The sequence below is a fragment of the Lissotriton helveticus genome, chromosome 8 (assembly GCF_964261635.1).
Source record: "Lissotriton helveticus chromosome 8, aLisHel1.1, whole genome shotgun sequence".
In the NCBI taxonomy this organism is placed as follows: domain Eukaryota; kingdom Metazoa; phylum Chordata; class Amphibia; order Caudata; family Salamandridae; genus Lissotriton; species Lissotriton helveticus.
Window position 1 is genome coordinate 367177354 of NC_136069.1, and position 25903 is coordinate 367203256.

The 25903-nt window shown below is 49.4% G+C and overlaps 1 protein-coding gene across 2 annotated transcripts in view; it reads left to right on the forward strand.

Annotated features, from left to right (window-relative positions):
• Positions 1 to 25903, forward strand: part of PDS5B (PDS5 cohesin associated factor B) — a 772752-nt gene that overhangs the window by 531919 nt on the left and 214930 nt on the right. For both annotated transcript variants that reach the window (XM_078657163.1, XM_078657161.1), the window contains exon 27: positions 19670 to 19802. In XM_078657163.1, coding sequence (XP_078513289.1) covers positions 19670 to 19802 — 133 coding nt within the window. The remainder of the gene's footprint in view (positions 1 to 19669; positions 19803 to 25903) is intronic.

Consider the following 25903-nt stretch of genomic DNA (forward strand, 5'->3'; position numbering starts at 1 on the left):
AATAACGGCGTTCATGTTAAGACGAACAGAGGACGAGGGAGAGTTGGAGAAAAGTACACCTAGATACTTAAGTTTCTTACTCTGCCAAGCAAAGCCAGTGGAAGAAAAGAAGTGCGGAAGACAGAATTTAGTGAGGGGAAGAATCTCCGTCTTATCCGAGTTGATTTTATACCCGGATACCAAAGAGAAATGTTCAAATTCAGCCAATAGGGAGGGGACTGAGGTAGCAGGGTCAGAAATAAAAAGAAGGATGTCGTCAGCATATGCAGACAGTTTAAGGTGATTGGGTCCATATGGAAAGCCAGAGATGGAAGAATTATTACGGATGGAGGTCAAAAAGGGTTCAAGAGCTAGGATGAACAAAAGAGGGGAAAGAGGACAACCCTGGCGAACACCACGTTTAAGAGTAAAGGATGAGGAGAGTTTACCATTGACTAAAACAGAAGCTTTGGGCATAGAATAGATTAAGGAGACATAGGAAATGAATTTTGGACCGAAACCATGCCATTTCAGGGAAGCCATGAGAAACGACCAATCAACTCGGTCGAAGGCTTTTTCAGCATCCACTGAGATGGCCGCAAGAGGGATGGATAAGGAAGGGGCTTTACTGAGGACATTAAGGAATAGTCTAGAGTTGTCCGAAGTGAGGCGACCTTTAACAAAGCCGCATTGTTCTTTCCCTATGAGGTGAGGTAGAAGGGGATCAAGGCGAAGAGCGAGGAGTTTAGCAAATAATTTATAATCTACGTTGACCAAAGATATCGGCCGATAATTTTTACAAAATTTGGGATCACGCCCTTCTTTAGGGATGAGGCAAATAGTGGCATCTTGGAATGATCCTTGAGCAAGGCCTTCGGAACAAAAGGACTGAAAAAGGAGAAGAAGATGAGGTAAAAGAATGTCGGAAAAATGGAGATAAAATTCAACCGGAAAGCCATCAGGACCAGGGGTCTTGCCTTTGGTAAGAGACGTCAGTGCAGTGGATAATTCAGAAAGGGTAATGTCAGAGTCTAGAGTCGAGAAATTGAGCTGGGAGGTATCAGGTGTAGGCAGACGAGAAAAATATGACTGAAGAAGATCTGGGGTAGGGGGACTTTCAGGAGTATATAGAGTTTCATAGAAAGAATGAAATTGCTCCAAAATATCTTTATCCGTATGGAGGAGAGTATTGGAAGGGGAGTAAATAGCATCAATAACAGTCCGCTCCTTCCGTGATTTGAGGTAATTAGCAAGTAGCTTACCGGACTTATTACGACCCCCGTAGTATCGTGCACTACTGCGTAGAAGATAAGAAGAGGCCGAATCCGTGGTGAGCTTATTAAAGGCAATTTTGGAGCGAAGAAGTTCAGGAGACATCTGATTTGGAGAAGAGGTATAAAATTGGTGCTCAAGTGTCTTAATATGTTGTAGGGCGACCTTGCGTTTTTGAAGAAACGCCTTCTTTTTCTTGGAGACAAAGTCAATAATGAAACCACGGGCCGTGGCTTTAAACGAGTCCCAGAGGGTGTGCAAAGGGATAGTAGGTGTAGTGTTAAGGTGAAAGAATTCTGAGGTGAAAGAACGAAATGCCGAAGAGAAAGTGGGATCAGTGAGAAGAGAAGAGTTAAAGCGCCAGCGCGAGGATTTAGGGGCAGGGGGGAGAAGATCAAAGACAGTAAGAATAGGGGCATGATCAGAGATGACAATAGGTTCAATGGAAGAGGAAAGAAGGTTTTGAGATAAGGAGGAAGAAAGGAAAATGTAATCCAGGCGGGAGAAGGAAGAGTGTGGGGGAGAGAAAAAGGAAAAATCCAAAGTGTCCGGGTGTGTGATCCTCCAGGAATCTATGAGATGAACCTGAGAAATCGTGTCAAGAAACTGTTTGTGTGGTTTATGAGGAATGAAACGAACAGAAGATTTACGATCTAAAAAGGGGTCTACAATCTGGTTACAGTCTCCACCAAGTAAAAAGGCATCGTCCTTGTATTGGATACATTTTGCTGTGATCACGGGCCAAAAAGAAGAATCAGGGCATGTAGGACCATAAACATTCAGTACAGTAATCGGGATAGCATTAACGAGCAATTTAACTAAGATCCAGCGACCCTCTTCATCTCTCTCCTCAAGGAGCAGTTTACATTTGAGACGTTTGTGAACTAGAATAGCGACCCCATTTTTTTTATGAGAAGCAGGTGAAAAGAAAACATCGCCGACCCAAAGTCTTTTGAGTTTCAAAGACTCAACGTCAGAGAGGTGTGTTTCTTGGATAAGAGCAATATCAGGATTATAAGAGGAGAGGTGGGAAAGAACTCTCTGCCGCTTAATAGGATGGTTAAAGCCTTTAACATTCCAAGAAATGACGTTAAACATGAGACTGTATAGCACAAATTAGAAATAACAGGTGCAAAAACATACTGTACAAGCAATAAGGTGAAGTAGAAACTATATAAACCATTAGAACTAGGGAATGGAAAAATGGATAAACATATTGTATGAGCAATAGGTTAAACTGCAAAAAATCGAAAAATATTAGAACCATTGAAAAGGTAGAAAGAAGAATAGGAGGAAAAGGAAAAAGAAAGGGGGAAAGGGGAGAGGCGAGGGGATAGGAAAGAAGGTCAGTAAAGGATGTTGAAAAAGGAAAAGAGAGAAGGCATAGAAGACAGTACAAATCCAAAAGGATGACTGTAATAAACATACCTGAAGGGGGTAATACACAAAGGGAAGGCGGGGAGGTGGTGATGCGTTACAAGACGGGGGGACCAGGAACAGGAGCGGAACCACACCGAGACCTCACAAAAGGGAAACGAAGGACTGAACAAGATGGTGAAGGAGACATCCGAGAAGATCTGTGTATGGAAAAAGAAATTAATTAAGGACAACCAGAACAAAATACATGAGAAACATAACCAGACGTAGAAGAAGAGAAATGTTGAACGTAATCAAGGAGACTGGAGAAAAGAAAAAATTCAAGAAGAGAAAAACGAAAAGACGAAGAGAAAAGGCCAAAAGATTACATAGAACTAGAGAAAAAAGAGAGCTAGAGAGCAAAACATGAATACAACAGAAACATTTCAGCCACTGTTTGATGGAGAGGAGGAGGCTTCCATCCCTTCCTCATTTTGTAGAAGGAGAAAATTACGGAGTTCACCAGGTTCCTGAAAAGTCCAAGTCTTATTCCGATGAGTGACTCTGAAGGTACAAGGATGAAATAAGCCATAACGTGCTCCAAGGGAGCGCAAAGAGGGACGCATTGCCAAAAATTCCTTGCGTCTGGAGGCAGTAGCATTAGATACATCCTGAGAGAAGTAAATTCGCTGACCTTGAAAAGTCAATTGTTTTTTGGTTCTTGCTGCCGAGAGGATCAAAAGAAGGTCGGTGAACTTCAGAAACAGGATAATAACCCCACGGGGTTTGGCAGATGAAGATTGTCTGGCGCCAAGTCTATGTGCTCTCTGAAGACTGATGGACGTAGAGGGGGGTAAGTCCAAAAGCTTCGGGAGGAAGGAAGTGAAGAAAGAGACTGGATCATCCCCCTCAAGATTTTCTGGCAGATTGTAAATACGAAGGTTGTTTCTTCTGTTGCGATTTTCCAAATCTTCCGTGTGTTTCTGCAGAGAAAGGACAGTCTTTTCTAATGTTACAATGCGTTGTGTGTTGGATTGAACCTCAGGTGAGAGTAGTTCAACAGAAGAGAGGCGCGCATCCATAGATTCCCATTTATCTTTGAGAAGCTGCATATCTTTGCTCGTCTCTTCAATAAAGGGACGCATGGCACGAAGTTCCTCCAGAATTTGATCAATAGGAGACGAGAAAGATGAGTCGTCTGGTGTGGGAGAATTTTGTTTGGTACGTTTGCCAGTTGGAGCCTGAGGAGAGGATCTACTGGAGGCCGAAGTACCAGAGGAGGCACGCTGAGAGGAAGGAGTCGACATTTTAGTAGACTGAGGCAGTGTAGATCCAGCAGGTGAAGAAAGCTCCGGAAAAACACACCAAAGAATCAAAGAGAAACTTAGGTTGTCGTAAGAATACCAGAGGGGACTCTCCCCCAGACAACAACGAAAGTTCAAGGCGCGCAGAAGTGAAAAGAAAGACGACAGTAATGGTGCAAAAAGAGCACTATTATGGGAGCCAGTCACTGGGGAAATATAGAAGAAAATTCAAAAACACCTCTCCGTGGGTTACGTTGACCAGAGGAGAGCAAAAGTCGTCGAAAAACTTCAGTTAAATCTGACAGGCATGCGCCAAAAAACAAACCTGAGGAGGTACAGGTAAGTCACATTTGAGAAGCTCAGCGAGCTGAATGTTGTGGGTGCCGGTGGTATTAAAGCGAAAGGGCACAAAACCTGCCTCAGAAAGAAAAAGGTTGTGAAGCATTCAGGAAGCAAACAGTGAGAGAAACAGTCACATCATAGCCCAATGAAGAAGCGCTGTATTGGCAAAGCGCGTGGGGAAGCAGGCTGTACAGCAGGATCCTCACAGGTTAAAAGTCTGAAGAGACGTGCCTCAAAGGAGAGGAAATTATGGCAGAAATGCGCTGTAAATGCTCACCCCATAAATTAATGTTGGCAAGTGACTCATGGTGGTCGAGGGAGCGCTGGGTTGGTGAGGAGGCGGAGGTCCGGTGCGTCGCGGCATGCCTAAAATGGCGGCCGCGTGAGGAGCAGCAGCAACATCACAGCAAGTGAGGAAAAACGGCACTTGAAACGCCGCACAGGCGCTCCGTGTGGTCTCCGGAGGCTCCGGCGGCAGAATCCAGGAAAAGGAAACGAAAATAAACCCCTTCACATCGGGGAAACTTCAATGAGGTCGGGTGGTGCGGCGGAGCTCCGTAGCTAGCCGGCCATCTTGCGCGGCGCCAAGCCACGCCCCCTCAGTTCCCTTTATTTCTATTGAATGGCATTGTAGAAAACTAGATTCTTTTGCGCTTTGTGAGTTTGTGTAGGTGGCCTTAGTCCAGTTCTTATTCAGATTTTTTACAATTATTTTTTATTGTTATTTTTTTTCTCTTTAGCCTTCTTTTCGATTAGGATGGAATAGTCCAGCTTTTTAAGCCAAGCATATCCTACCATCGGTCATTTGAAGCAAATAGCCCACTTGACTTCTCTGTCTATGGACTAGAATGCTTGTGCTTTGTGTGCTGCCAGCATTGTTGTAGTCCTTCTGGAACCATGTCTTGTTTGCAGACCCTAAAAGAATTCTTTCTTAAAGAGACATTGGATTTTATCACGAGGAATGAGTCATAATGTAAATGTGGTGTCTGACCCAACAGGGATATAATTGAATGCTCTTGTTACAGTAAGGTGTCATGGCACACTCCCAGGGGACCTTTCCATATAAATTCATAGTCAACTTCCCTTTGATATTGTTGTGAGTAACTCTGGAGTAGGCTATGGTACATTTTTGGAAGGCAGTTACCAGTCTGCTTTTCCCCTCTGGTAACACACGTTTTATGACCTTATGTTTGGGTCTTGAAACAAACCAGACCAATAGGCCAAGTTTTCATCTACTTTGGATAATCAGTTTCACTGTTTTAGTAGAGCTCACATTCCCATCTGGGCAAGAAGGTCTCTAGCCTTAGTTGCATAGAATGTTTCTAGTAGTCTCTCCTTTAAGGCACACTTCTGTAAATGCATATGACTCAGTGCTCGAGTCAGACATACTCCCCGGTCACGTGTGAGTGTAATATTCTCTTGTTGGCTTTGGTAACTGTCCACAACTGCACTGTGGAGTTGAGCCCAGCTCCTCTTGCGCAAGAGTTCTTTGTTGCAATCTCAGCATTATCAGTTGGGCCTCTTTCCTTACTTGACTTTTGTCCATGCGGTTAGTCCTGGCTTTTGTGCTGATGCATATTTTCAATTGAGAGGGAGAGTTAGCAGAGAGCCTCACCGCAACAGGGAGATGTGCTAGTCCTGCTCCAGGGTTTAGTTATGCCATCAGCTTGCCCTCTTTGCCCAAAACCCTGCTTTGTAAAAGAACAAGAAGCATTAAAGGGAAAGGAAGCACTTTCCCAACATCACTGGCTTTCAGACACTCCTCTCTGCCTATAGTTTAGCCAAATGCAGGGGGTGGACTGCAACAAGGATATGCAACATTGCCACCTTCTCTGCCCATTACTTTCTGAAGAAAAAAGAGTTATGGTAGAATTAGCAATATTCTCTCTAGTGCAGCCGTATGTATGGCTTTCGGAGGGATGTTCCTTTGTTGTCAATCTTTTTGTTTAACAATTTCTGCCATGCTGATCCCACCCACCTGCACTCGGCATGTGTGGACCATCACTGGAAAAATTGAATCCATATAACTTTTAGAACAAGGAGCAGCCGGACCAACTTAATTTTTGAATTCCTTTCTTTTAGAAATGGGATTTCTGGTTGGCTAGGGCATGCGCCTAAGCCAGGCAGAAACCACCTCTCTAGTCGGGGCAAGGGAGTTACACACCGAATATAACCCTTGCTCTCACCACCTGGATAACTTGTCAGAGCAGTTAGGCTTATCTCAGAGGCAATGTGTAAAGCGTTTGCGCAGCACACTCATAGGGCAGCGACACACTAGGCACACCACAAAAGAAACTCTACACAGGGTTATATAAAAAATAGCTTTTGTATTACTCCTAAAACATCAGAATGCAATCACATATATACACAGTGCCTCCTGGCATTAGGTGTTACTTTACAGGGGATTATATACATGACAGGGCCAATCGGACCAATGTTAGAACCCTTAGAACACACAAGTAGGGAAAACAACCAGTAACTACTGACCATAGGGCACTCTGTATATGCAGAACATTAGACAGAAAATATAATCAATAGTGAACCAAAGTGGATCTCCGATATGAAAATACCAGTGTCAGGTTCTTCCCAGATTTCACTCTTAAGGTGCAGCAAGAGCGCCGTTCCTTTGACTGGGTGAAACGAGCGCTCAGAGACAAGGGCATCATCTATATGATGTTTTTTCCAGCAAAGATCAAAGTTATAGCAGATGGTAAATCATGTTTCTTCACGATTCTGTCGGAGGTGCAAGCGTGGCTAGATGAAGGGAACGCACGGTAGGTGAGATCAAAAACCACAGATAGCTGGAGAGCTACCCGAGTGAGTCCACCGAGCTCCCTAGACGGTCGAGCGGAACCAGGCAAGAGAAGTATGCGATCGTGATCCATGAGCCAGTCGACCTTGGAGGGCAGTGGAGAATGAACTCCTCTCACCCGACATCAGACTCAGGGACTCATTGCAACGTTCAGTAATGTATAATGTATCATCTTTGCCAAGGGGATGGCACCCACTAAGCAGGGTGGGCACTGGAGGACCGATAACGTATCATAATGCCACTTTCCTAGTGAGGGCTGAGGTCGGGCCCGGGGGGCCTGAGGTGGTGCCACCCAACCGCCCCTGTAACAGTTGACAAGTAAATTGGACGACAGGCACTCTGCTAGTTGGGGATGTGGGTAGTTTTGAACCTACACAGCAGGATAGCAGGGAAGGAGGGGACAGTTTATGGGGTTTTCTTATTACTGGTTGTCTTTTCTTTTTCATTGGGACCCATGGAAGGGGGTTGTTTGGATGGGATTGGATGGTCACGATGCACACAACTCTGATTGCTAGGACTGAGTTACATTCTGCAAACGATTAACACACGCCGCCTTACTTTAAATGAGTACGCACTGGGACAAGAGCCTTAAGCACCTGAGTTGGAACGTCAACGGGCTCGAGGACAAGGTAAAACGGAGCATCGTGCTCAAATACATTAAACAACACTCCCCCGACTTAGTGCTGCTACAAGAGACACACCTAGTTGCAAACACCTGTCAGGCTTTAAACAGATGGGGGTACAAACGGGTTGCCCAGTCCGGTTTCACTTCAGGATCACAAGGGGTTGGCATTCTCCTTAAACAATCCTTCCCATTTAGCATACAGCACACCTGGGCTGACGAACTGGGACGTTACTCTGTGGTCTCGTGACAATGGGAGGAGCGCACTCTTACAGTGGTAACGGTCTATGTGCCACCGGGCTTACAGAGCCAGACCTTTAGGGACCTAGGGACTTTCATGCTCTCCCTCCTGGAGGGCCAATTGATGGTGGGTGGGGACTTCAATTCAGTGGTCTTGGGCTGGCTGAGTCATTCTCCGCCCTGGGACATTGGCACTGCTGGTAGCTGGCTCACAAACTTCCTAGAAGCAATGGGTCTCACGGATCTCTGGAGGACATGTCACCCTGAAAGGCAGATGATACACTTTATTCGGGCGCACATCGCACCTTCTCCAGAATAGACAACTTGCTCATGCCGGTGTCTCAAATGGCGACAGTGCGTGAAATACGACACATGGCAAGAGGGATATCTGATCACTCCCAATATGGATGCTCTTGGCAATGAGTGACAAGAGCGTGGGCAGTGTAGCTCCTATCAACGCATGGTACCTATGCAATCCCGTAGTTAAAACTGAAATCACACTCGCCATTGACCACTACTACCAGGAAAACGAGGGGTCGGTCGACTCTCCCTCAACTCTCCGGGAGGCATTCAAAACAGTAATCAGGGGGCAAGCACTGTCGGCCATTGACGGTGCCCATAAAGAAAAATTTAAAGACCTGGTTCGCCTCGAAAGTGATCTCCTTCACCTGGAGGAAGAAGCAGGTGCAGGGGAGACCCAGGATAGCCATTTCCACTTACTGCTGAAAAGAACTGAGTACAAGGCCGTCACAACAGACATGGAAAAACCTTTGCGAGAGACAGGCTTGGCAGACTATATGACCAGGGAGACAAAACTGGCAAATTAATTCCATGGGTAGACTGAACTCAAAAGTCACGCGGGTGATGTACAAACAGATCCCCAGGATATAGCCAACGCATTCGCAGATCACTACAAAGTGGTCTACCAGTGCGGCTCTTACCGGAGGAGGACTCAACAGCACTCCTGGCGGATATCGCCTTGCCTACCCTTCAAGCCAAAGAACGGCAAACATTGGACAGTGCCCTAACAAATGATGAAATAGCTCAGGCGATTAGTAACCTCCGGCCAGGGAAAGCCCTGGGTCCTAATGGAATACCCATTGAGCTGTAAAAGCTTAAACCTGACAAACTTGCACCCCTCCTTAAAACATGTTCATGGCGAGTTTAGATTGAGGTTAACTTCCACGTGACCAAAGAATAGCAACGTTAGTCACCATACACACGGAAGGAAAACCGAATGTTCATCCTATAGGCCCATTTCCCTTTCAAATGCGAAATCAAAAATCCGAGCTAAGCTATTGGGAACCCAGCTAAACCAGGTTAGTGCACCCTGACCAATCCAGCTTGCTGCTGCATCGAAACACAGCCTTAAATTTGTGTCGATTGCACAGTGTACGGGTGCGACTGGCCACAATCAGGGAAGAAGCGATCGTGGTGTCACTGGACTCGACTATGGCGTTTGATGCTATCGAATGGCCTTTCTTATTCGCAGTCCACAAGAAACTGTGCTTCGGCCCTGGCTTCATTGGATGGGTTAAAAACCTCTACTCGGACCCACTGGCACAAGTTGTAGTTAATAACAAGATGTTGGCTGCATTCACCCTTAACCGAGGGTCTCAGCAGGGCTGTTCGCTCTCCCGCTTGCTCTTTGTTCTATCCCATGAACTGTTAGCGGCCTGGATACGTAGAGACCCATCCATTAGGGGACTCAAATGGACGGAGGGGTTGGAAGACAGCATCTCCTCGTACACAGACGACGTTCTCCTATACCTCGCCTCTCCCCAGAAATCGGTTCGTATTGTCCTGGACATTTTCACTAGCTTTGGGGAAAACTCTGGGTATAAAATTAACTGGAGTAAGGCACTGCTCTACGTTCTACACGGAGACCCTCCCTCCCCACCTCGGGATTTCAAGTATCTAGGCATCTTCATTACCTCCGACACCAAACGTCGGTATGAGTGCAATATCCTCCCCCCACTACAAAGATTGCGGCGAGACATCGCGACCTGTAAGGCGCTGCCGCTGTCACTGCTTGGAAGAGCTGCACTCTTCAAAATGATGTCCCTCCCGTGCTTTCTATATGCCCTGCAGAACTCCCCAGACCCAGTACCGACTAGGTTCTTCAAAGACATAGAGGGCAAGCAGAGAGACCTCCTATGGGGCGGTAGACCCCGAATAGCACTTCTCAAACTCACATTGGGGTGGTATGACAGAGCTATAGGACTCCCTGATATCAAGAAGTACTATTGGGCGGCTAATTTGTCAGCGTTGAACGACTATACCTATCGTCTCAGTGACGATCCTGGATACAGGATGGACAGATGGCTACTCCTGGCAGGAACTTCAGCAGAGCACTATACTCCAGACCCCGCAGGTATTCATTAACGGTACCAACCTATCATTCGGTCCAGGTCTGGCACACAGTAAACCGTGGTTTAGGCTGGGACCGAAAACTCACACTGGCTACTCCGCTGTGAGACGCCGAACAACTAGGCACCCGGGGGGGTGGACCAAAGGGTTCAATAAGTGGGATCTCATTGGGTTGTCACGGATCGGAGAATAGCAACGCTCCAGCAAACACATCAACTAGCTGACACAGAATATTTCAGGTACCTGCAGGTCAGACACGCCCCTCAGTCTATCCTCCCTTATGGGTCCTCTCCCCCAGAATACACCCCACTGGAGAACAGGCTGCTTGACTGGTACCTACCAGATAAAGTCATCTCCCTTACATATAAAAAACTCATCAATAACACTCCAGATCCTCGTGTACCTCTAGGAGAGCGATGGGAGAGGGACGGGCTAGAGCTGGATGGCGAAGAATGGCAGGAGGAAGTGGCCTCCCCTCTGGAGGTCGTGATTTCGTCCAGCTGCGCCTCATTCAACTAAAAATACTTCACAGAATATATATCTCTGGGCACAGATTGGTACAAATGGGGACAACGACTGATTGGCTGTGCAGGAGACAGTGTGGCTTAGAGGGCTCCTTTCTACACATTCTATGGGACTTTGGGTTGATTGAGGACTACTGGAGGAAGGTACACAAGTGTATGAGTGAGGTATTGACAATTGTGATCAGGCCTGAAGCCAAGAGGTGTCTCCTGAACGTGTTGTAACCCACAGAACTAAACAGTAAGGACAAAATATGAGCAACTTTGAGTCAAACGGTAGCAAAAAGGAACATTGCACGCCTGTGGGGTGCAGCAACACCGCCGACGCTCGCAGCCTGGAAGGAGGATATGGACTGGTGTATGGTGAGGGGAAAAACTGCCTGTTGCACGTGGGTGCCCCCAGAAATGGATTGCTATATGGGGTAAATGGAATGTGTATTGTGGGAATATATGTGATCCCCTGTCCTTCCTTCCCTAGACTATCCAACATCACCGTAATCATACCAACTTTCATGTCTCACTGCAATTGGAGTGCAGTACTATGCAACTCTTAAGTCTCCATGATTGTTCTATTGACTCTGCTGTGTCTATGTAAAGTTGTGACCAGAAGGTTTAATACAAAGATATATAAAAAATAAATAGTGAACCAAAGTGAACACTTTTAGTACCCCTAACATGTACCTCCTAGGCGTGAGCATCACAGTAGGTTATACATACACGACATCATCAGCAATGAGCACTTGTAATTTGTACACGTCATTACGGTGCGCATTAGCCCACAGACTGCCTGTAGCACATCCAGGCATAAATCTGTGGCAAGTAGAGTGAGGTAGAATTGGGTAAAAACACTTTACCATACCAAGAGCACACCTGCACACTTATTAAAGATTACACAGTCCTTTGCCTCCCCCACGTAGGCTCCGGGCTACCTGCCGGTCTACACCAAGGAATGTGGAAGTCACTGTGCCCCTAGGCATGTTTCACTCATAACGATTGGGTGCCCCCGAAGCATACCATGCCGTTGGGGACCCCCGCTGCCGAGTACAAATGCCCCCAGAGCTTTGTTCACCAAATATGGGGGTTGAGCACACACACACACACCCTGTCCCTGCCTCCCACGAGCACCTAAGCAGGCAGCTGCCCGCGACCAAGCTGCCCAGCTGTGATGGTGTAGGCAGATGAGGGAATTACGTTGGTGCTAGGACAGCATCGAGGGACGACATCCAATGGCCCCTCAGGCCGGAAAACAACAGTGCTGCTTGCTCCGTGGAAAGGGGCACCCCCAAAACTCACCAGTGCAGCCGGAACCACACGGGGCTCTCCCTCTCCGTATGGGAGCCCCGCCCACAGTCAGGTGCCTGGCTTCCTGCCTCTTCGTCAGCTCCTGCTGACGCATCGTGCCCAGCAAGAAACTCGCCCACAACCAGGCCAGATGCCTGAATTCCTGTGGCTGCAGTTAACTTCCTGCCACATGCTCCATTGACACCAGGCCCTGACGACACGCGGGGCTCTCTCCCTCTTCATATGGGAGCCCCACCCACAGTAAGGCTTTCTCCTCTTCATCAGCGCCTGTTGACACGACGTCCCCAGCTAGAGACTCATCCGCAACCAGGCCAGATGCCTGACTTCCTGCTGCTTCTTCGTCCCCACGCGGTACACACGCTCGAGGTTAGGGAGGGGAGAGAACTGTCACAGCTCTTCCATCCAGTAGCAACTTTCCTGCCCCTCACTCCCAGCTGCGGGGACACACATGGGGCTCTCCTCTGCCCCGCCCACAGTCCGGCAGAGACACTACCTGAGTTCCTGCAGGTTCTTGCGGCAAAAACCACCCTCCGCGCCTGCCATAGGTGGAAGGTTTGAGCCTACTCTTCTAGCTCTAGTAGAGGCTGTTTACCACAGTTGGGTGAGAGTGGCAGCACCAACACCTCTGCAAGTAAGAATTTCCTCAGGTGCTGCTTACAGGGATGTTAGAACGGCATAGTACCTAAAGTCAATACGCTCTGCTGCGGCTGGTGGTTGATCTCTCCCAGGATGGGGGCTACACAACTGGTGGTTGCTTCCCAATTTCAAAGTATATTGACTCTACAGCATTGTGACTGTAATTTAATTTTTTTTAAACTAAATCGGGCCAAGAAGTCTAGTACTTATGACTTGCAGGAGCGGCCATGCAAATCAAAGATCTCCCAACTTCGCCGAGGCCAAGCTCTGCCCCCTCTCTATTCTCAGACCTCCACCAACACCACCACACACTACTTTTTAAGGCTGGTGAACACTGCATAAATAGACTTGCAGAATCACCATTAACAACAATCTTATCCCATGACAGTAACAATGGTAACCCTTAAATGTACCGCTTTCAACTCCTGTTGACATCTACAACCACCAATATTATGAACTCCCTCGAGGTGACCTGTTTTGCAGACTCTGTTTTATTATTGCTAGTGATCAAATCTCTTTGGAGAAATTACTTTACTCCTCTTCACCATTGTAAATTTTCCCACAGCCTAGGAACCTTGCAAGATGCAATTAAAATGGGACAGATCCTCCCTGTGGTGGAGAAACCAACTATTAACCTACACAATCTCTCCAGTTTTTGTCCCATCACCCAAGTATCCTTCTTAAGAAAAATCGTAGTGACCGCAATTTCCATCATAAGAAAAGAGCAGATCAACAAGAAACAGTCTTCTATAGGATGAGTCTGATGTAAACCATGCTACAGCACGGAGTGATCTTTTCAAGTATTCAAGGACCCCATCCAAACCAGTAACAGAAATAACCCATACCTCATGTTTCTGCTCAACATCTCCACAGCAGTTGACCATCATGCATGGATTCTCACCTTTAAAACATGCTTGGTCCTCTCTGACACAGGCCTGCAGTGGATCAGCTCCTACCTCGGCAACCAGCAATAGTTTGTGCAGATAACGATGTATAATTCTAGGAACACTTTGTCTCCTGCAGAGTTCCACAAGAATCAATCCTCTTTCACCTCATCTTGAATTTTCTACATGGTACCTTATTGGATCCTTACTCAGACAATTTCAAGATCTATCAATATGCAAACAATACTAGACTGTACCTAAAAATCTGAAAGAGACACGTTAGTGATAGATTCCTTACCTTAGAATATCCCCAGGCGTCAGACTGGATCCGGAGAGTTCAGCAGTACCCCTGCGCGTTGGTAGGTGGCGTCGTGCGGCTCCGCGTCCGTCGCTGGCGTCGTAATCGCTGCGAACGTCACGGAGACTGCTTAGGCGCTGCCCATGCGCGCTGACGTCAGTTCTTTATTTTTCCGCCCCAGTAAGCGCAAATCCGGTTAGAGCACGTACCTTAGTCACTTTTTGACTATCTTTTTGAGACTTTTGTCTACTCTGGTGCACGTAAGGATGCCTGGTTTTAAGTCTTGTGGGGCCTGCCGTCGCAATATGCCGGTGGCGGGACCCCAAGACGTCTGTTTCTACTGCCTGGAGAGCGACCACGACTCCCGGTCATGTATGGACTGTCTGGCCATGGCCCGAAGGCCTTGAGGGGCTGCGCCGGAAGCTGCTTGGGGTCCGACACTCGTCCCAGTGCCGTTCACAGTCCAGGGGCCACTCCAGAGAACACTCGCCGGGCCACCATCATTCCTCCACGGGCCCCAAGTCTTCACCTTCGGATTCGGGTAAGAGACAACACAAAAAGAAGTCGAAGAAGCGTTGTCGCTTTCCGACGTCCGTCCCCCGTCAGTCCCCGGATTTGGACGAGGGGGACAGGGGGTTCTGCCCCTGTGGCTCCTTCAGAGCCCGGGAGTCCCGCGGCCTACCCTCCTTACCCGGGTCCGCTGGCGACTCCCGCACAGGTGGAAGAATTTCTTGCTGCCATGGACCGCCTGTTTAGGCATTGGGCTCCCGCCGGCGGGCCCTTGGGCCTGCGGTCCCATGTCAGGATCCTGTCGGGCGACCACAGCGCCACAAGGTCCCGCGCTGTCGGCTCCGGCCCCAGCGCCACACTCGGCGCCGCCTCCGGCGCCGCAGTGGATGCCATTTGTTCCTCCCCTGCCCAGGTTCCAGGACAATTTTGTCCCTACCTGGGATCCGCATTGGGACACGGTGTCGGTTTGGCCCCGTCCCGCGGCGTTCCCCGCCCTGTTTGTTCCTTCCCTGGTCCCTGCCCTGCTGCCGCAGTCTGTCCCACATGAGGTGGACGTCGACTGGGAGGGGTCCGAGGACCCTCTTGCTCGTCAGTGTGACTGAGCAAGATTGGGCGGACGAGTATGAGGAGGCGAGCTGCCTTGATGTCTCCTCTGACCCGGGGTTTTCCTCTCCTCCACCTCCCATGGAGGAGGGCGCTTCTTACACGATGGTACTCAGTCGGGCTGCTGAGGTCCTCAACCTTGATCTCCCTACGGTGGCCCTAAAGACTAATCTCCTCACTGAAGTGCTCCAGACGGCGTCCACTTCATGGAACCCCTGCTGCCAGTTAATGACGCCCTCACTGACGTCTAACTGGGCACGCGGTCGTGGCCAGCCACAGGGGCCCCTGTGGATAAGAATGTCGCCAGGCGTCATCGCCCTGCACCGGGTGACCCGGCCTTTCTGACAAATCATCCCACTCCGGAGAGCCTGGTCATTCAGGCCTCCACTTCTCAGAGTGCGTTCCCTACCTCCCCACAGGATAAGAAATCTAAAAGCTGGAGCAGTTTGGCAAGAGGCTATTTTTCTCTGCCAGCTTGGGGCAGTGGTCAGTCAACGCTTCATGCATTTGGGCCGCTACTCTCACGCTGTGTGGGACACAGTGGCGGAGACACTGCCCCAGTGTCTGAGAGGTTCGGGCTGTACTTTCCCAGGCGGTGGCGGAGGGAAAGGATGCTGCTAAGTTTGTCATTCGGTGTGGCCTGGACACAGCGGATTCTTTAGGGAGAGCAATCTCCACGACAGTGTCCCTACGTCGCCATGCCTGGCTGCGGTACACTGGGTTTTTGGGGGATGTCCATATTTCCCTCATGGACATTCCTTTTGATGGTACTCTGCTGTTTGGCGATAAGGCAGACAGTGCGCTGGAGCGTTTCAAGGACTCTCGGGCTATGGCCAAGTCCTTGGGTCTCTCCACCACACGCCCAGCCACATCTACCTTTCGTTCCTTTCTTGGCCACAGAAGGGGCGCCCCGGCCCCCTCATTCAGTCAGAAGCCTGCGCAGAACCAAACTCAGCGCAGCCTTGGGCGTGGAGGCCGCTGTGGCGGCACAGGGGGCCAGCGGACGGGTCAGTCCACCTCCGCTCCCGCTGCATCTGCCTCAAAGCCTTCCTAGTCCGAGCTTTGGGGTGCACCCCACACCAGTGGGCGTCAGGATTCGTCATCACCTCCCCCACTGGTGTTCTGTCACCTCCAACAAGTGGGTGCTGCAACTCGTCATGACGGGTTAATCCCTCCCCTTTGAGTCTAACCCCAGCCATCCCACCTCAGTTCCACTGCATGTCGGGGGATCACTTTGCGCTTCTCCAACAAGTCATGGCCCTCTTGGCCAAGGGGGCCATCGAGCGCGTTCCTGGGCCCGAAGTAGGACATGGTTGTTATTCCCACTATTTTTTGGTCCCCAAGAAGGACAATCTTGGGCCTCGGGAACGTCAGTCGCTTCCTCCGGAAGGAGAATTTCAAGATGTTGACTCTGGCTCAGGTCTTGGCTGCCCTCGACCCTGGAGACTGGATGGTAGCGTTGGACTTGCAGGAGGCATATTCTTTCATCCCCGTCCTGTCGGCCCACCGGCGTTACCTGCGGTTCACGGTAGGCCAGGAGCATTTTCAATTTGCCGCGCTCCCCTTCGGCCTTACCAGCGCCCCTCAGGTGTTCACGAAAGTGATGGCGGTGATCGCAGCTCATCTGCGCTGGTCAGGGGTGTCAGTCTTTCCCTACCTCGATGACTGGTTGTTGAAGGCGGGCTCGCTCCAAGCAGTTGTCATCCATCTCCAAACTACGGCCGACCTCCTGCATTTACTGGGGTTTTCCATCAATGTGCCGAAGTCGTACCTGAGTGCCTCCCGGAAGCTCTCCTTCATCGGAGTGGTTCTGGATTTGACCGGTTGCGAGTTTATCCTCCCGAGCAGCGAGTCAGGATATTCAGTATATGATTCCGATCTTTCAGCCTCTATCCCGGGTTTCAGTCAGGATGACCCTCCGGCTCCTGGGCCTTATGGCCTCCTGCATCCTGCTAGTGCAACATGCCAGATGGCATATGCGGGCTCTGCAGTGGGACCTGAAGGTCCAGTGGGCACAGCATTAGGGCTACCTGTCCGACCACGTCCAGATCTCGGAGGGCACTGCACGACAATTGCAGTGGTGGCTCACGAATCGCGATTGGGTCAATGCAGATCCCTCTCTCTTCCCCAACCGGAGCTCACAGTTGTGATGGATGAGTCCCTCCTAGGATGGGGTGGCCACTTGGGAGAGGTGGAGATCAGAGGCCTCTGGTCTCCGGCAGAGTCCCAGCTCCATATCAACCTTTTGGATCTTCGGGCGATCCGACTTGCACTGAAAGCATTCCTTCCCTCTGTCCGGGAAGTGTGGTGGAGGTGTTCACGGACAACACCACCCCCATGTGGTACTGCAACAAACAGGGTAGGTTGGGGTCCTAGACCCTTTGTCAGGAGGCTCTGCGCCTCTGACAATGGCTGGAACACAAGGGTGTCTCCTTGGTGGTTCAACACCTGGCAGGTTCCCTGAACGCCAGCGTGGACGAGCTCAGCCGTCGGTGCATGATAAATCACGAATGGCGTCTGAACTCGGAAGTGGCGCAAGGTCTCTTTCAGCGGTGGGGAGAACCTTGGTTAGATCTATTCGCCACAGAAGAGAACGCGCAATGTCATCAGTTCTGCGCGTTGGAATTTCCAAGGCGGCACTCGCTCGGAGACGCTTTTCGTCGCGAGTGGAGCTGCGGTCTATTGTACGCCTTTCCGCCTATACCACTTCTGTCCAGAGTGCTGAAGAAGATCAGGCGCGACCGGGCCCAAGTCATCCTTGTGGCTCCGGACTGGGCACGAAGATACTGGTATCCCGAGCTACTTAGCATGTCAGTCGATCCCCGATTCATCTGCGTCTTCAGGAGGACCTTCTGTCGCAGCAGCAGGGGACGGTCCTCCACCCAAACCTGTCCAGTCTCCACCTCCATGCGTGGAGATTGAGCGGCGACAGTTGAGGCCATTTGACTTGCCTCCTAAAGTCTGTGATGTGATTCTGGCAGCCAGGCGTCCCTCCACAAAATCGGTATACGCCTGCAGGTGGAACAAATTTGTGGCATGGTGCACAGCAAAGGCTGTGGATCCCCTTTCTGCCCCCTTTTAGAGATTCTCCTCTATCTTGTTTCTCTTGCCCAGCAGGGCTCTGCTCTGGGCACTATCAAAGGCTACCTCTCTGCCATTTCAGCCTTCTTAAGGCTTCCTGATCAGCCTTCTCTTTCAAGTCCCCTGTGTAAATAGATTCTTGAAGGGCATCACTCACATGTTTCCTCCTGTTCCTTTCGTGATGCCTCAGTGGGACTTGAACCTTGTTCTGACTTATTTGATGTGCGCTCCTTTCGAGCCACTTCACAATTGCCCTCTCGTCTTCTAAATCTTAAGACTGCATTCCTGGTTGCCATCACCTCCGGCAGGAGAGTGAGTGAGCTCCAGGCTCTATCTTCTCAACCTCCTTTCCTCTCTGTCCATCCAGACAAAGTTGTCTTGAGAACGCGTCCCTCTTTCCTGCCCAAAGTAGTCACAGCCTTCCACATCGGGCAGTCCATCACCTTGCCCACCTTCTTTCCGCCTCCGCATCCCTCGAAAGAGGAAGAGAGACTCCACCGTCCGGACCCAAAACGTGCGCTCTCGTTCTATCTAGATCGCACACGCTAGTTCCGGGTGGACGACCTGCTATTTGTTGGTTACGTGGGCGCTAAGAAGGGACGGGCGGTGCACTAACGAACCATTTCTCGATTAGTCGTTTTGTGCATAAAGGCTTGTTATTCACTGGCTAAAAAGGAGCCTCCTGTGGGGCTGCGTGCCTATTCCACTCGGGCCACGGCAGCTACTACGGCCCTGGGTCGGGGAGTCCCCTTGCAGGACATCTGTCAGGCAGCTACATGGGCCTCGCTGCACACGTTCTCTAGACACTATTGCCTGGACAGCCAAGTCCGGAGAGATGGCTTTTTCGGCCGTTCTGTTCTCCAGGACTTTCTGGTGTGATCATTGGTTCGCAGACCCACCACTGGGGTTGGTATTGCTGGGGTATCTATTCTAAGGTAAGGAATCTAATACTAACCTGTTTCTTTCAGATGCACAAGTTACTTACCTTCGGTAACGATATATCTGTAAGAAACCGTAGTTAGTGTTAGATTCCTTACCGCCTCACCCACCCTCCCTGTTCTGCGAACCGATACCTAGGTTTAAGGTTCTTCCCTTTGAGGGCCCTAGTTTTATGGCACCAGTGTCGGTTTTTATCTTGGCTATGCATTTCTGGTACGGAAAAGCTGTGTATAATTACTGACGTCAGCGCGCGAGGGCGGCGTCTACGTACTCCAACGACGTCATCCCGGTGCCAGCAACGACGGACGCGGAGCCGCAGACGACGCCTACTGACACGCAGGGGTACTGCTACGCAAAACTTTCCGGATCCAGTCTGACGCCTGGGGAAATTCTAAGGTAAGGAATCTAACACAAACTACTGTTTCTTACAGATATATCGTTACCGAAGGTAAGTAACTTGTGCTGCTGCATCACATGAATGCAGGTCTTTGCATTATGAATATAAATGTTTGGGCAATTAATGGCATTATGATAAGTGGTTGAGATTATTTTATCTATTATTACCCAATTGCAAACAAGGAATTTATTTGTTTCTCAGGTGTCTGTGGTTCATATTGGAAATCTTGATGTCTAAAAATGAAAACAATAGCCATGCCTTTGTCAGAAAAATGGTGGAAAATATTAAGCAAACAAAAGATGCTCAAGCACCTGATGACCCTAAAATGAATGAAGTAAGTATTTTCTTCTGGACTAATGTTTTGAGTTCTACTAACGTTAAATGTTATGCACTTAGGTAGTATGGCTGGATTGCATGAACATTTTATCAAAAGATTTCGACATTACACCAACCAGGGACTCGTCCTTCCCCCATTGGAAGGCAGTAATTCCTCAAACTCCCCTTTGACTTTTCCTAACTAACTTCAGGAAAAGGCCAACCAGCTTTTTCTACCCTGAAAGAGGCATTACCTTTCACCTCGGCCCCATACTAGGTTTAAAATGTAGATTCTTGCTAACGGTTCTCTGCATAATATCCTCATTTTAGAAGAAATTGAGCCAGTAGATTATTTTATGTATCTAAAGTTTTTTCCCCAAGACATTGAAGTAATTTCTTGTCCCCTCAGAGCCCTAAATGAGGCCTCTATTCTAGTTTCAACTCTCCCCTGTGCTGTTAGTCGTGGGCACCCGTGTTACTTTAGTAGCTAAAAGAGCAACCATGCCTTTATTATTGGGTTTACTTGTTGCTGGCACCCTCAGGTTTTAAACACTGTTTAAGAGGATATTTCTGAGTCAACCCACTTAGTGGTGAAATTGTATGCACGATTTGTGGATCAAAGCTAGAAATTGCGTGCTGCTGTTAAAGGTAAGTGATAGTTTTCTCGTTTGTCAACATAGATAGCTTTGGTACTAAGGAGTGCTGTGTTGCCTTATACTGGTGATCCAATCGTTAATTATATAGAGGTCAAGATGGGGGAGATCATTCTGAGTGTTTGGACGGCTTTAAGGGCACTCATAGTTACATTTGAGCCAAGTGAAATGTTGTAGATACGGATTCTAGGAGAGTAGGGTCTGCTTTCTATGGTTACCCCCACTTTTTGCTGTGTTTCACTGGTTTTTCGACTTTAGTCTGGCTGTGGCCCTGCTATTCAGGACCACAGCCTAGCTGTTCTCTCTCTAAATTGATACCATGTACTTAAGGTACATACCAGATTGGTTAGTGGGTCACCCTTATGAGTCCCTGTATATGGTACCTTAGGTACCCAGGGCATCGGTACCCCAGAGGCCTACCTGGGGCTGAAGCATGCATTGTGCCACCCCTGGGCAGCCTTTCAAAATGTCACCACAGGTCTGCACTTGCAGCCTGGTTAAGGTGGTGTAAGCACCTCTTACTTAGATATAGTATACCTATATATATATAGACACATATTAACCTATAAGTAACTCCTATGGCAGGCCTTGACAATCCTGAAGGCAGAGTGCTTGGTTTTGTGTGCGAGGGTGCCCTAGCATGAGCTGAGCCCCTCTGCAACTTTCGGAACCATCTCCTTATAACTGTTCTGTGATATAGCCTTACCATATACTCTTAAGTGCATTATAATCCTCACGGTTAATGCTAACTTTGGTTGGGTTTTATCAAAACATGTCATGTAATGTGTCAAACACTTTGGAGTACTACCCCTGCCAGTTCTGGCGGCGGGGGTAGCATTCCACCCTTCTAGAGGGAGAAGACATGTACACACTGGTATACCCTGTTAAAGTTTAAAAGAGCCTCAGCATCACAAAATGGATGCTGCTGCCACAGACACGAGTCTGACCTCCTGCTGCTGGACGAAACTCCGGCAGGGGAGGCCTGGACAATAGGATTTCCTGTCCAGGGAAGTGCCAGCAACTCCCCAGACAGGCTTAAGTGTATTGGGGCAGTGTGGGTTGCATTCAGTGAATGCTTTTCCAACACTGCCTGTGGCACACCCGGTGCTCCATGCATTTCCTAGTTCAAACCGGTTGCTGGGGAATCAGCCCCAGCTCTGGCACGAAACCTGACAAAGGGGAAGGGGTGTAACCACCCCCTCCCCAGGTCCTCCCATAGGTGGGACCCTAGAGTTAGTCCAACCCCTAAACTTAGTATAAGTATAGGAACCAAGTCCCTAGGACTTTAGATTACCCTGGACGAAACCGTGCAACATATATCCTGGACCTTCGACATGCCATATCGACTGGAAGACGGAAGAATCTCCCTTGAGGTCAAGGAGTGACCTCCCTGTTCAAACAGGCACCAAGAAGCATCTTTGCCGGTCTGCATTTTCGAGGCTCCCGCCGGATCCCGAAAAATCTGCGACATAGGACACGGACTTCCAGACATCTCTGACGCTGACCTGCGATCCCAGCAAAGCTCAGACCTGTAGCGGACACGAGAGACGTGAGACCGGAACTCCTGGACATCCTGCATTTTTGAAACTGCACCTACTTCCCGACATTTCTCGAAGTTGTGCATTGCGATATTTGAAACCCCTGCCCTGAGCACCTTTTGCACCGAAGCTCAGAGGCCTAAACTCCACGAGTGTTCCGTGGGCCCACTTTGTGCATTTCCGCTCGAGGCTCCTTCGCGATCTCTAGTCCTTTGGCTAGTGGGTCCCCACAAAGGACAATCTTTGATTCCTTGAGCTTTCCTGGTTGCTCCAGTCGTGCTCTCACTCCTCTCCAAAGGAGGAGTCCCTCAGGCCTTGCTGGTCTGAACCAAAGCCAATCTTGTCATCTTGCGTGGGTTGCTGTTGCCAAGGCATGTTGGATCCAATCCAGATTCTGACGCTGCAGCACTTGACATCCTTCGTGGGACAGCTCGAATCCAGCTCCTGGTCATCGTTGACGCCTCCTGGTCCTCGTGGCTGAAGAGTCAAGCTTCACCTCTTTCACCTGAAATCACCCGACATTGGCTGGCATCTTCCTGTCGCCATCCTGGTCACTGGCTAGTGACCCAGACTCTGTCCCCTCTGCTTTCAGGTTCTTCACATCTCCAATCCACCCTTAGATCCACCCGGACACTTTTCCTCTGGTCGCCTACAGCATTTCTTCGCAGCTCTCCATTGGAATCTACGACAAAACCCCGACACCAAAAGACACCTATGCAGACACCTTCCCTGGGTGAGGTAACACGAGTACTCCGGTGCTCCCGTGGGTGTTGACTGTCGAAGTGTCCTAGTCTTAAAGGGTTCCATCGTAGTTCACCTCTCAGTGCCCTTAATCTTTAAAATTGTAACTTGTTTGTTCTCCATAGAAAGTCAATGGGTATTCGCGACTGTGTTTAGACCCTGCACGCGTCCCCTGTGGGTCTCCTGTGTCCCTACCTTGGGTGGTTCCTGGTTGCCCCAGCGGTTCTACAGGCCCTAGGCCTGCTTTCTAACCCTCACATGGTTCTTATACCACTATTTTAGTATATGGTTTGTGAGGCCCCTAGGGCATAACGTATACTGTGCAACTTATCGTATGCTAATTAAGTTCCTTGTATTGTACTTTTACCTCTGTCTTCATAAAGAGTCCAAAGGGGTTGTGTTTAGAATAAATACATATATATTTGATATATACCTTTTGTGATGTGCTTTCATTTGATCATTCAAGAGATTATATCTGGTAAAAACAAGTTGCTTAACTCGCCTCTAAGTCTTAGCCTGAAGGCTGTTCTCCACAGCTACCCATAGGATAGCTTTCTATAAGGTTGACTTTAAACTTACCAACAATAAGGGTCGTTTGGACTGGTGCAAGGTGCCCACTACATTAGTGGACATCATATGCCAGGCCAACTTCTCACACTGATGGCGAAACATGTAAGGTTTGTATAGGAATAGCTGAAATCTCAATTTCATTAAAGGTAAGATAGAGTAAATGTACAACAGATTTAAAGTCAGATTAATGAGATCAAATATGCTGGGCAGATTAGGTGTAATGTCAAGTGAATATAATGACTATGGAATGATATGCACAGGAAATTAACAATGAAGTAGTGAATTGGCAGGTTAGAGAGCCAGGTTCAAATTGTGCACGGTAGAAGAGCTCGCAGTTTCTCAGACTAGTAGTAATCTCTTCGGTTCCCCAGTGTGCCCTCAACAGGTTAGTGTTTTTTTTTATTGTCTAACTCACTGGAGATTACACAGGTTTCTGAATTTGTCCTCCAATTGCTTTTTTTTTCTTCAAATGGCGATGCTTAGGATTATTATTCATGAAACATTTGATATTTTTCTGAAATTGTAGTTCATTTTGGTATGATGTGAATCCTCACTTTCAATCTCATCCCACCTGGTGTTCTTGTCCCGCCAAATACTATAGGCGGCTGAGGAGAATCACCAGGAGGACTGAGGGGTATCAGGAAGAAGACATAGAGGGGGTACCCCGGGGAAACCGAGCAGCAGTGACAATGGAACTCTACAGGAAGCGTTATGCCCACCTCCGAGGAACCGTCAGTCACAGTTGGGGGCCCCCGGAGGAGTCCGGGAGTTGGGCTATCCAAGGCAAAGAAGTCTACCCCTGGAAAGAAGCTATTACAAGTTTGGTTGCCTTGCAAACGTTTGAACCCTGTACCAAAAGAGAATGTGGAAGGAGTATCTGATGTGAAAAAAGTGAAGCCTTCCCAACATGCTTCTCTGGCTTTTTAACCTTAGTCGTCCATTACCCTCACCTTCACTGCCATCCAACCAGCCCCAAGACACCCATGGGTATTCGAGCGCTTTAGAAACATTTTAACATAACTTATCATTCTAATTCCAGTCCTTGCCAGTTAGGATGCAAAACCCTTCGTGAAATAAGTTGTTTTAAGTAATGATGGTTGATGAATGAATTTAAAATTTATATAGCGCTCGAAGGCGTCTAGGCGCTTGATATTGCGCTGAAAGTAAAGTCACCAAATGACGAAATGGGAACTCGTATATTGGGACATGGAGGTATTTAGTCGGCGTAGTAGAAACTGAAAAACCTTGGCAGTTGTCACATTCGTATTTAATGATCAATCTATAGTGTATTCACATATCTGAAAGAAACAGGTTCGTATTAGATTCCTTACCTTAGAATACCCCCAGGCGTCAGACTGGATCCGGAAACTTTTGCATAGCAGTACCCTTGCGCATCGGTAGGCGTCATCTGCGGCACTGCGTCCGGCGTCGTTGGCGCCGGGATGACGTCGCCGGAGTACTTGGACGCCGCCCTCACGCGCTGACGTCAGTTCCTATTTCGTCAGTTCCTATTTTTTTCGTGCCAGCAAGTCGCCGATCCGGGAACAGTGGTACCTTTAGTCACTTTTTGACTAAACTTTTTGATCTCTTTTGATCATTTTTCGAAGTCGAACGACTCCGACGGTGCCGGTAGGGATGCCCGGGTTCAAGCCCTGTGTCGACTGCAACCGACTGGTATCGGTTACCAACCCCAATCGCCGGTGTCTTCCTTGCCTGGGGCCCGACCACTTGACGTCGGAGGCGGTCCCGCAAGCGCCTCGAGCTCCGGCATTCAGCCCCGTGCCGTTCGAAGTCCCGGTCCGGTAGGAGGTCGGGGGACCGGTCGCAGGCTTGAGTCATCACGGCTCGGAGGATCGACACCACTCCTCGAGCTCCAAGTCTTCAGGTAAGAGGCACAAGAAGAAGTCAAAGAGGTGACATTGCTCTTCCGATGCGACGCGGCCGGGTGTTCGGGTGACACCGCCCACGCAGCTCCGCTGGACCGCAGGCGTCGCGGCCTGCTCCATACCCGCCGGTCCCTGGGCAGAACGCGACGCCAGGGGAGATTGAAGACTTCCTCATGGCCATGAGGTTGCTCACTCCTCTGTCCGGTTCCGCGGCGCCTTCGGGCCCGACTGGGAGCCCAAGCGGGCCGGGGCTTCGGCCCCAGCGCCGTCGGGTGCTTTGGCGACTTCGGTCCCGACGCCGCAGGCCCCCGCCGGATCCGGGTCGTCGCCAGTCAACCTTACGACCGCGCCGGCTCCTAGGGTGTCGCGCCGACCACGGTCGACGCAGTCCTCAGTCCCCCCCTTGGTCCGGTTCCGACGCCGCTTTCGATGCCGATGGGAGATTTCTTCTTCTACGATCCGGCCCCATCTTTTGACCCTGAGTACCAGGAGATGGGTTGCGAGGAGGATTCGGAGGGGTCTGAGGACCCTCTGGCACGAGAGTGCCAGTCTCATCAGGACTGGGCAGGTGAGCTTGGGGACGCCAGTGGTCAGGGCACTTCACCAGACACTGGTTTTGTCTCCCCTCCTACCGTGGCTACGGAGGAGGGGGCAGCCTATAGTGTGGTGGTGACGGGGGCGGCCAAGGCCTTATCCCTTGAACTCCCCATTGCGGCCGTGAGGACTAACCTC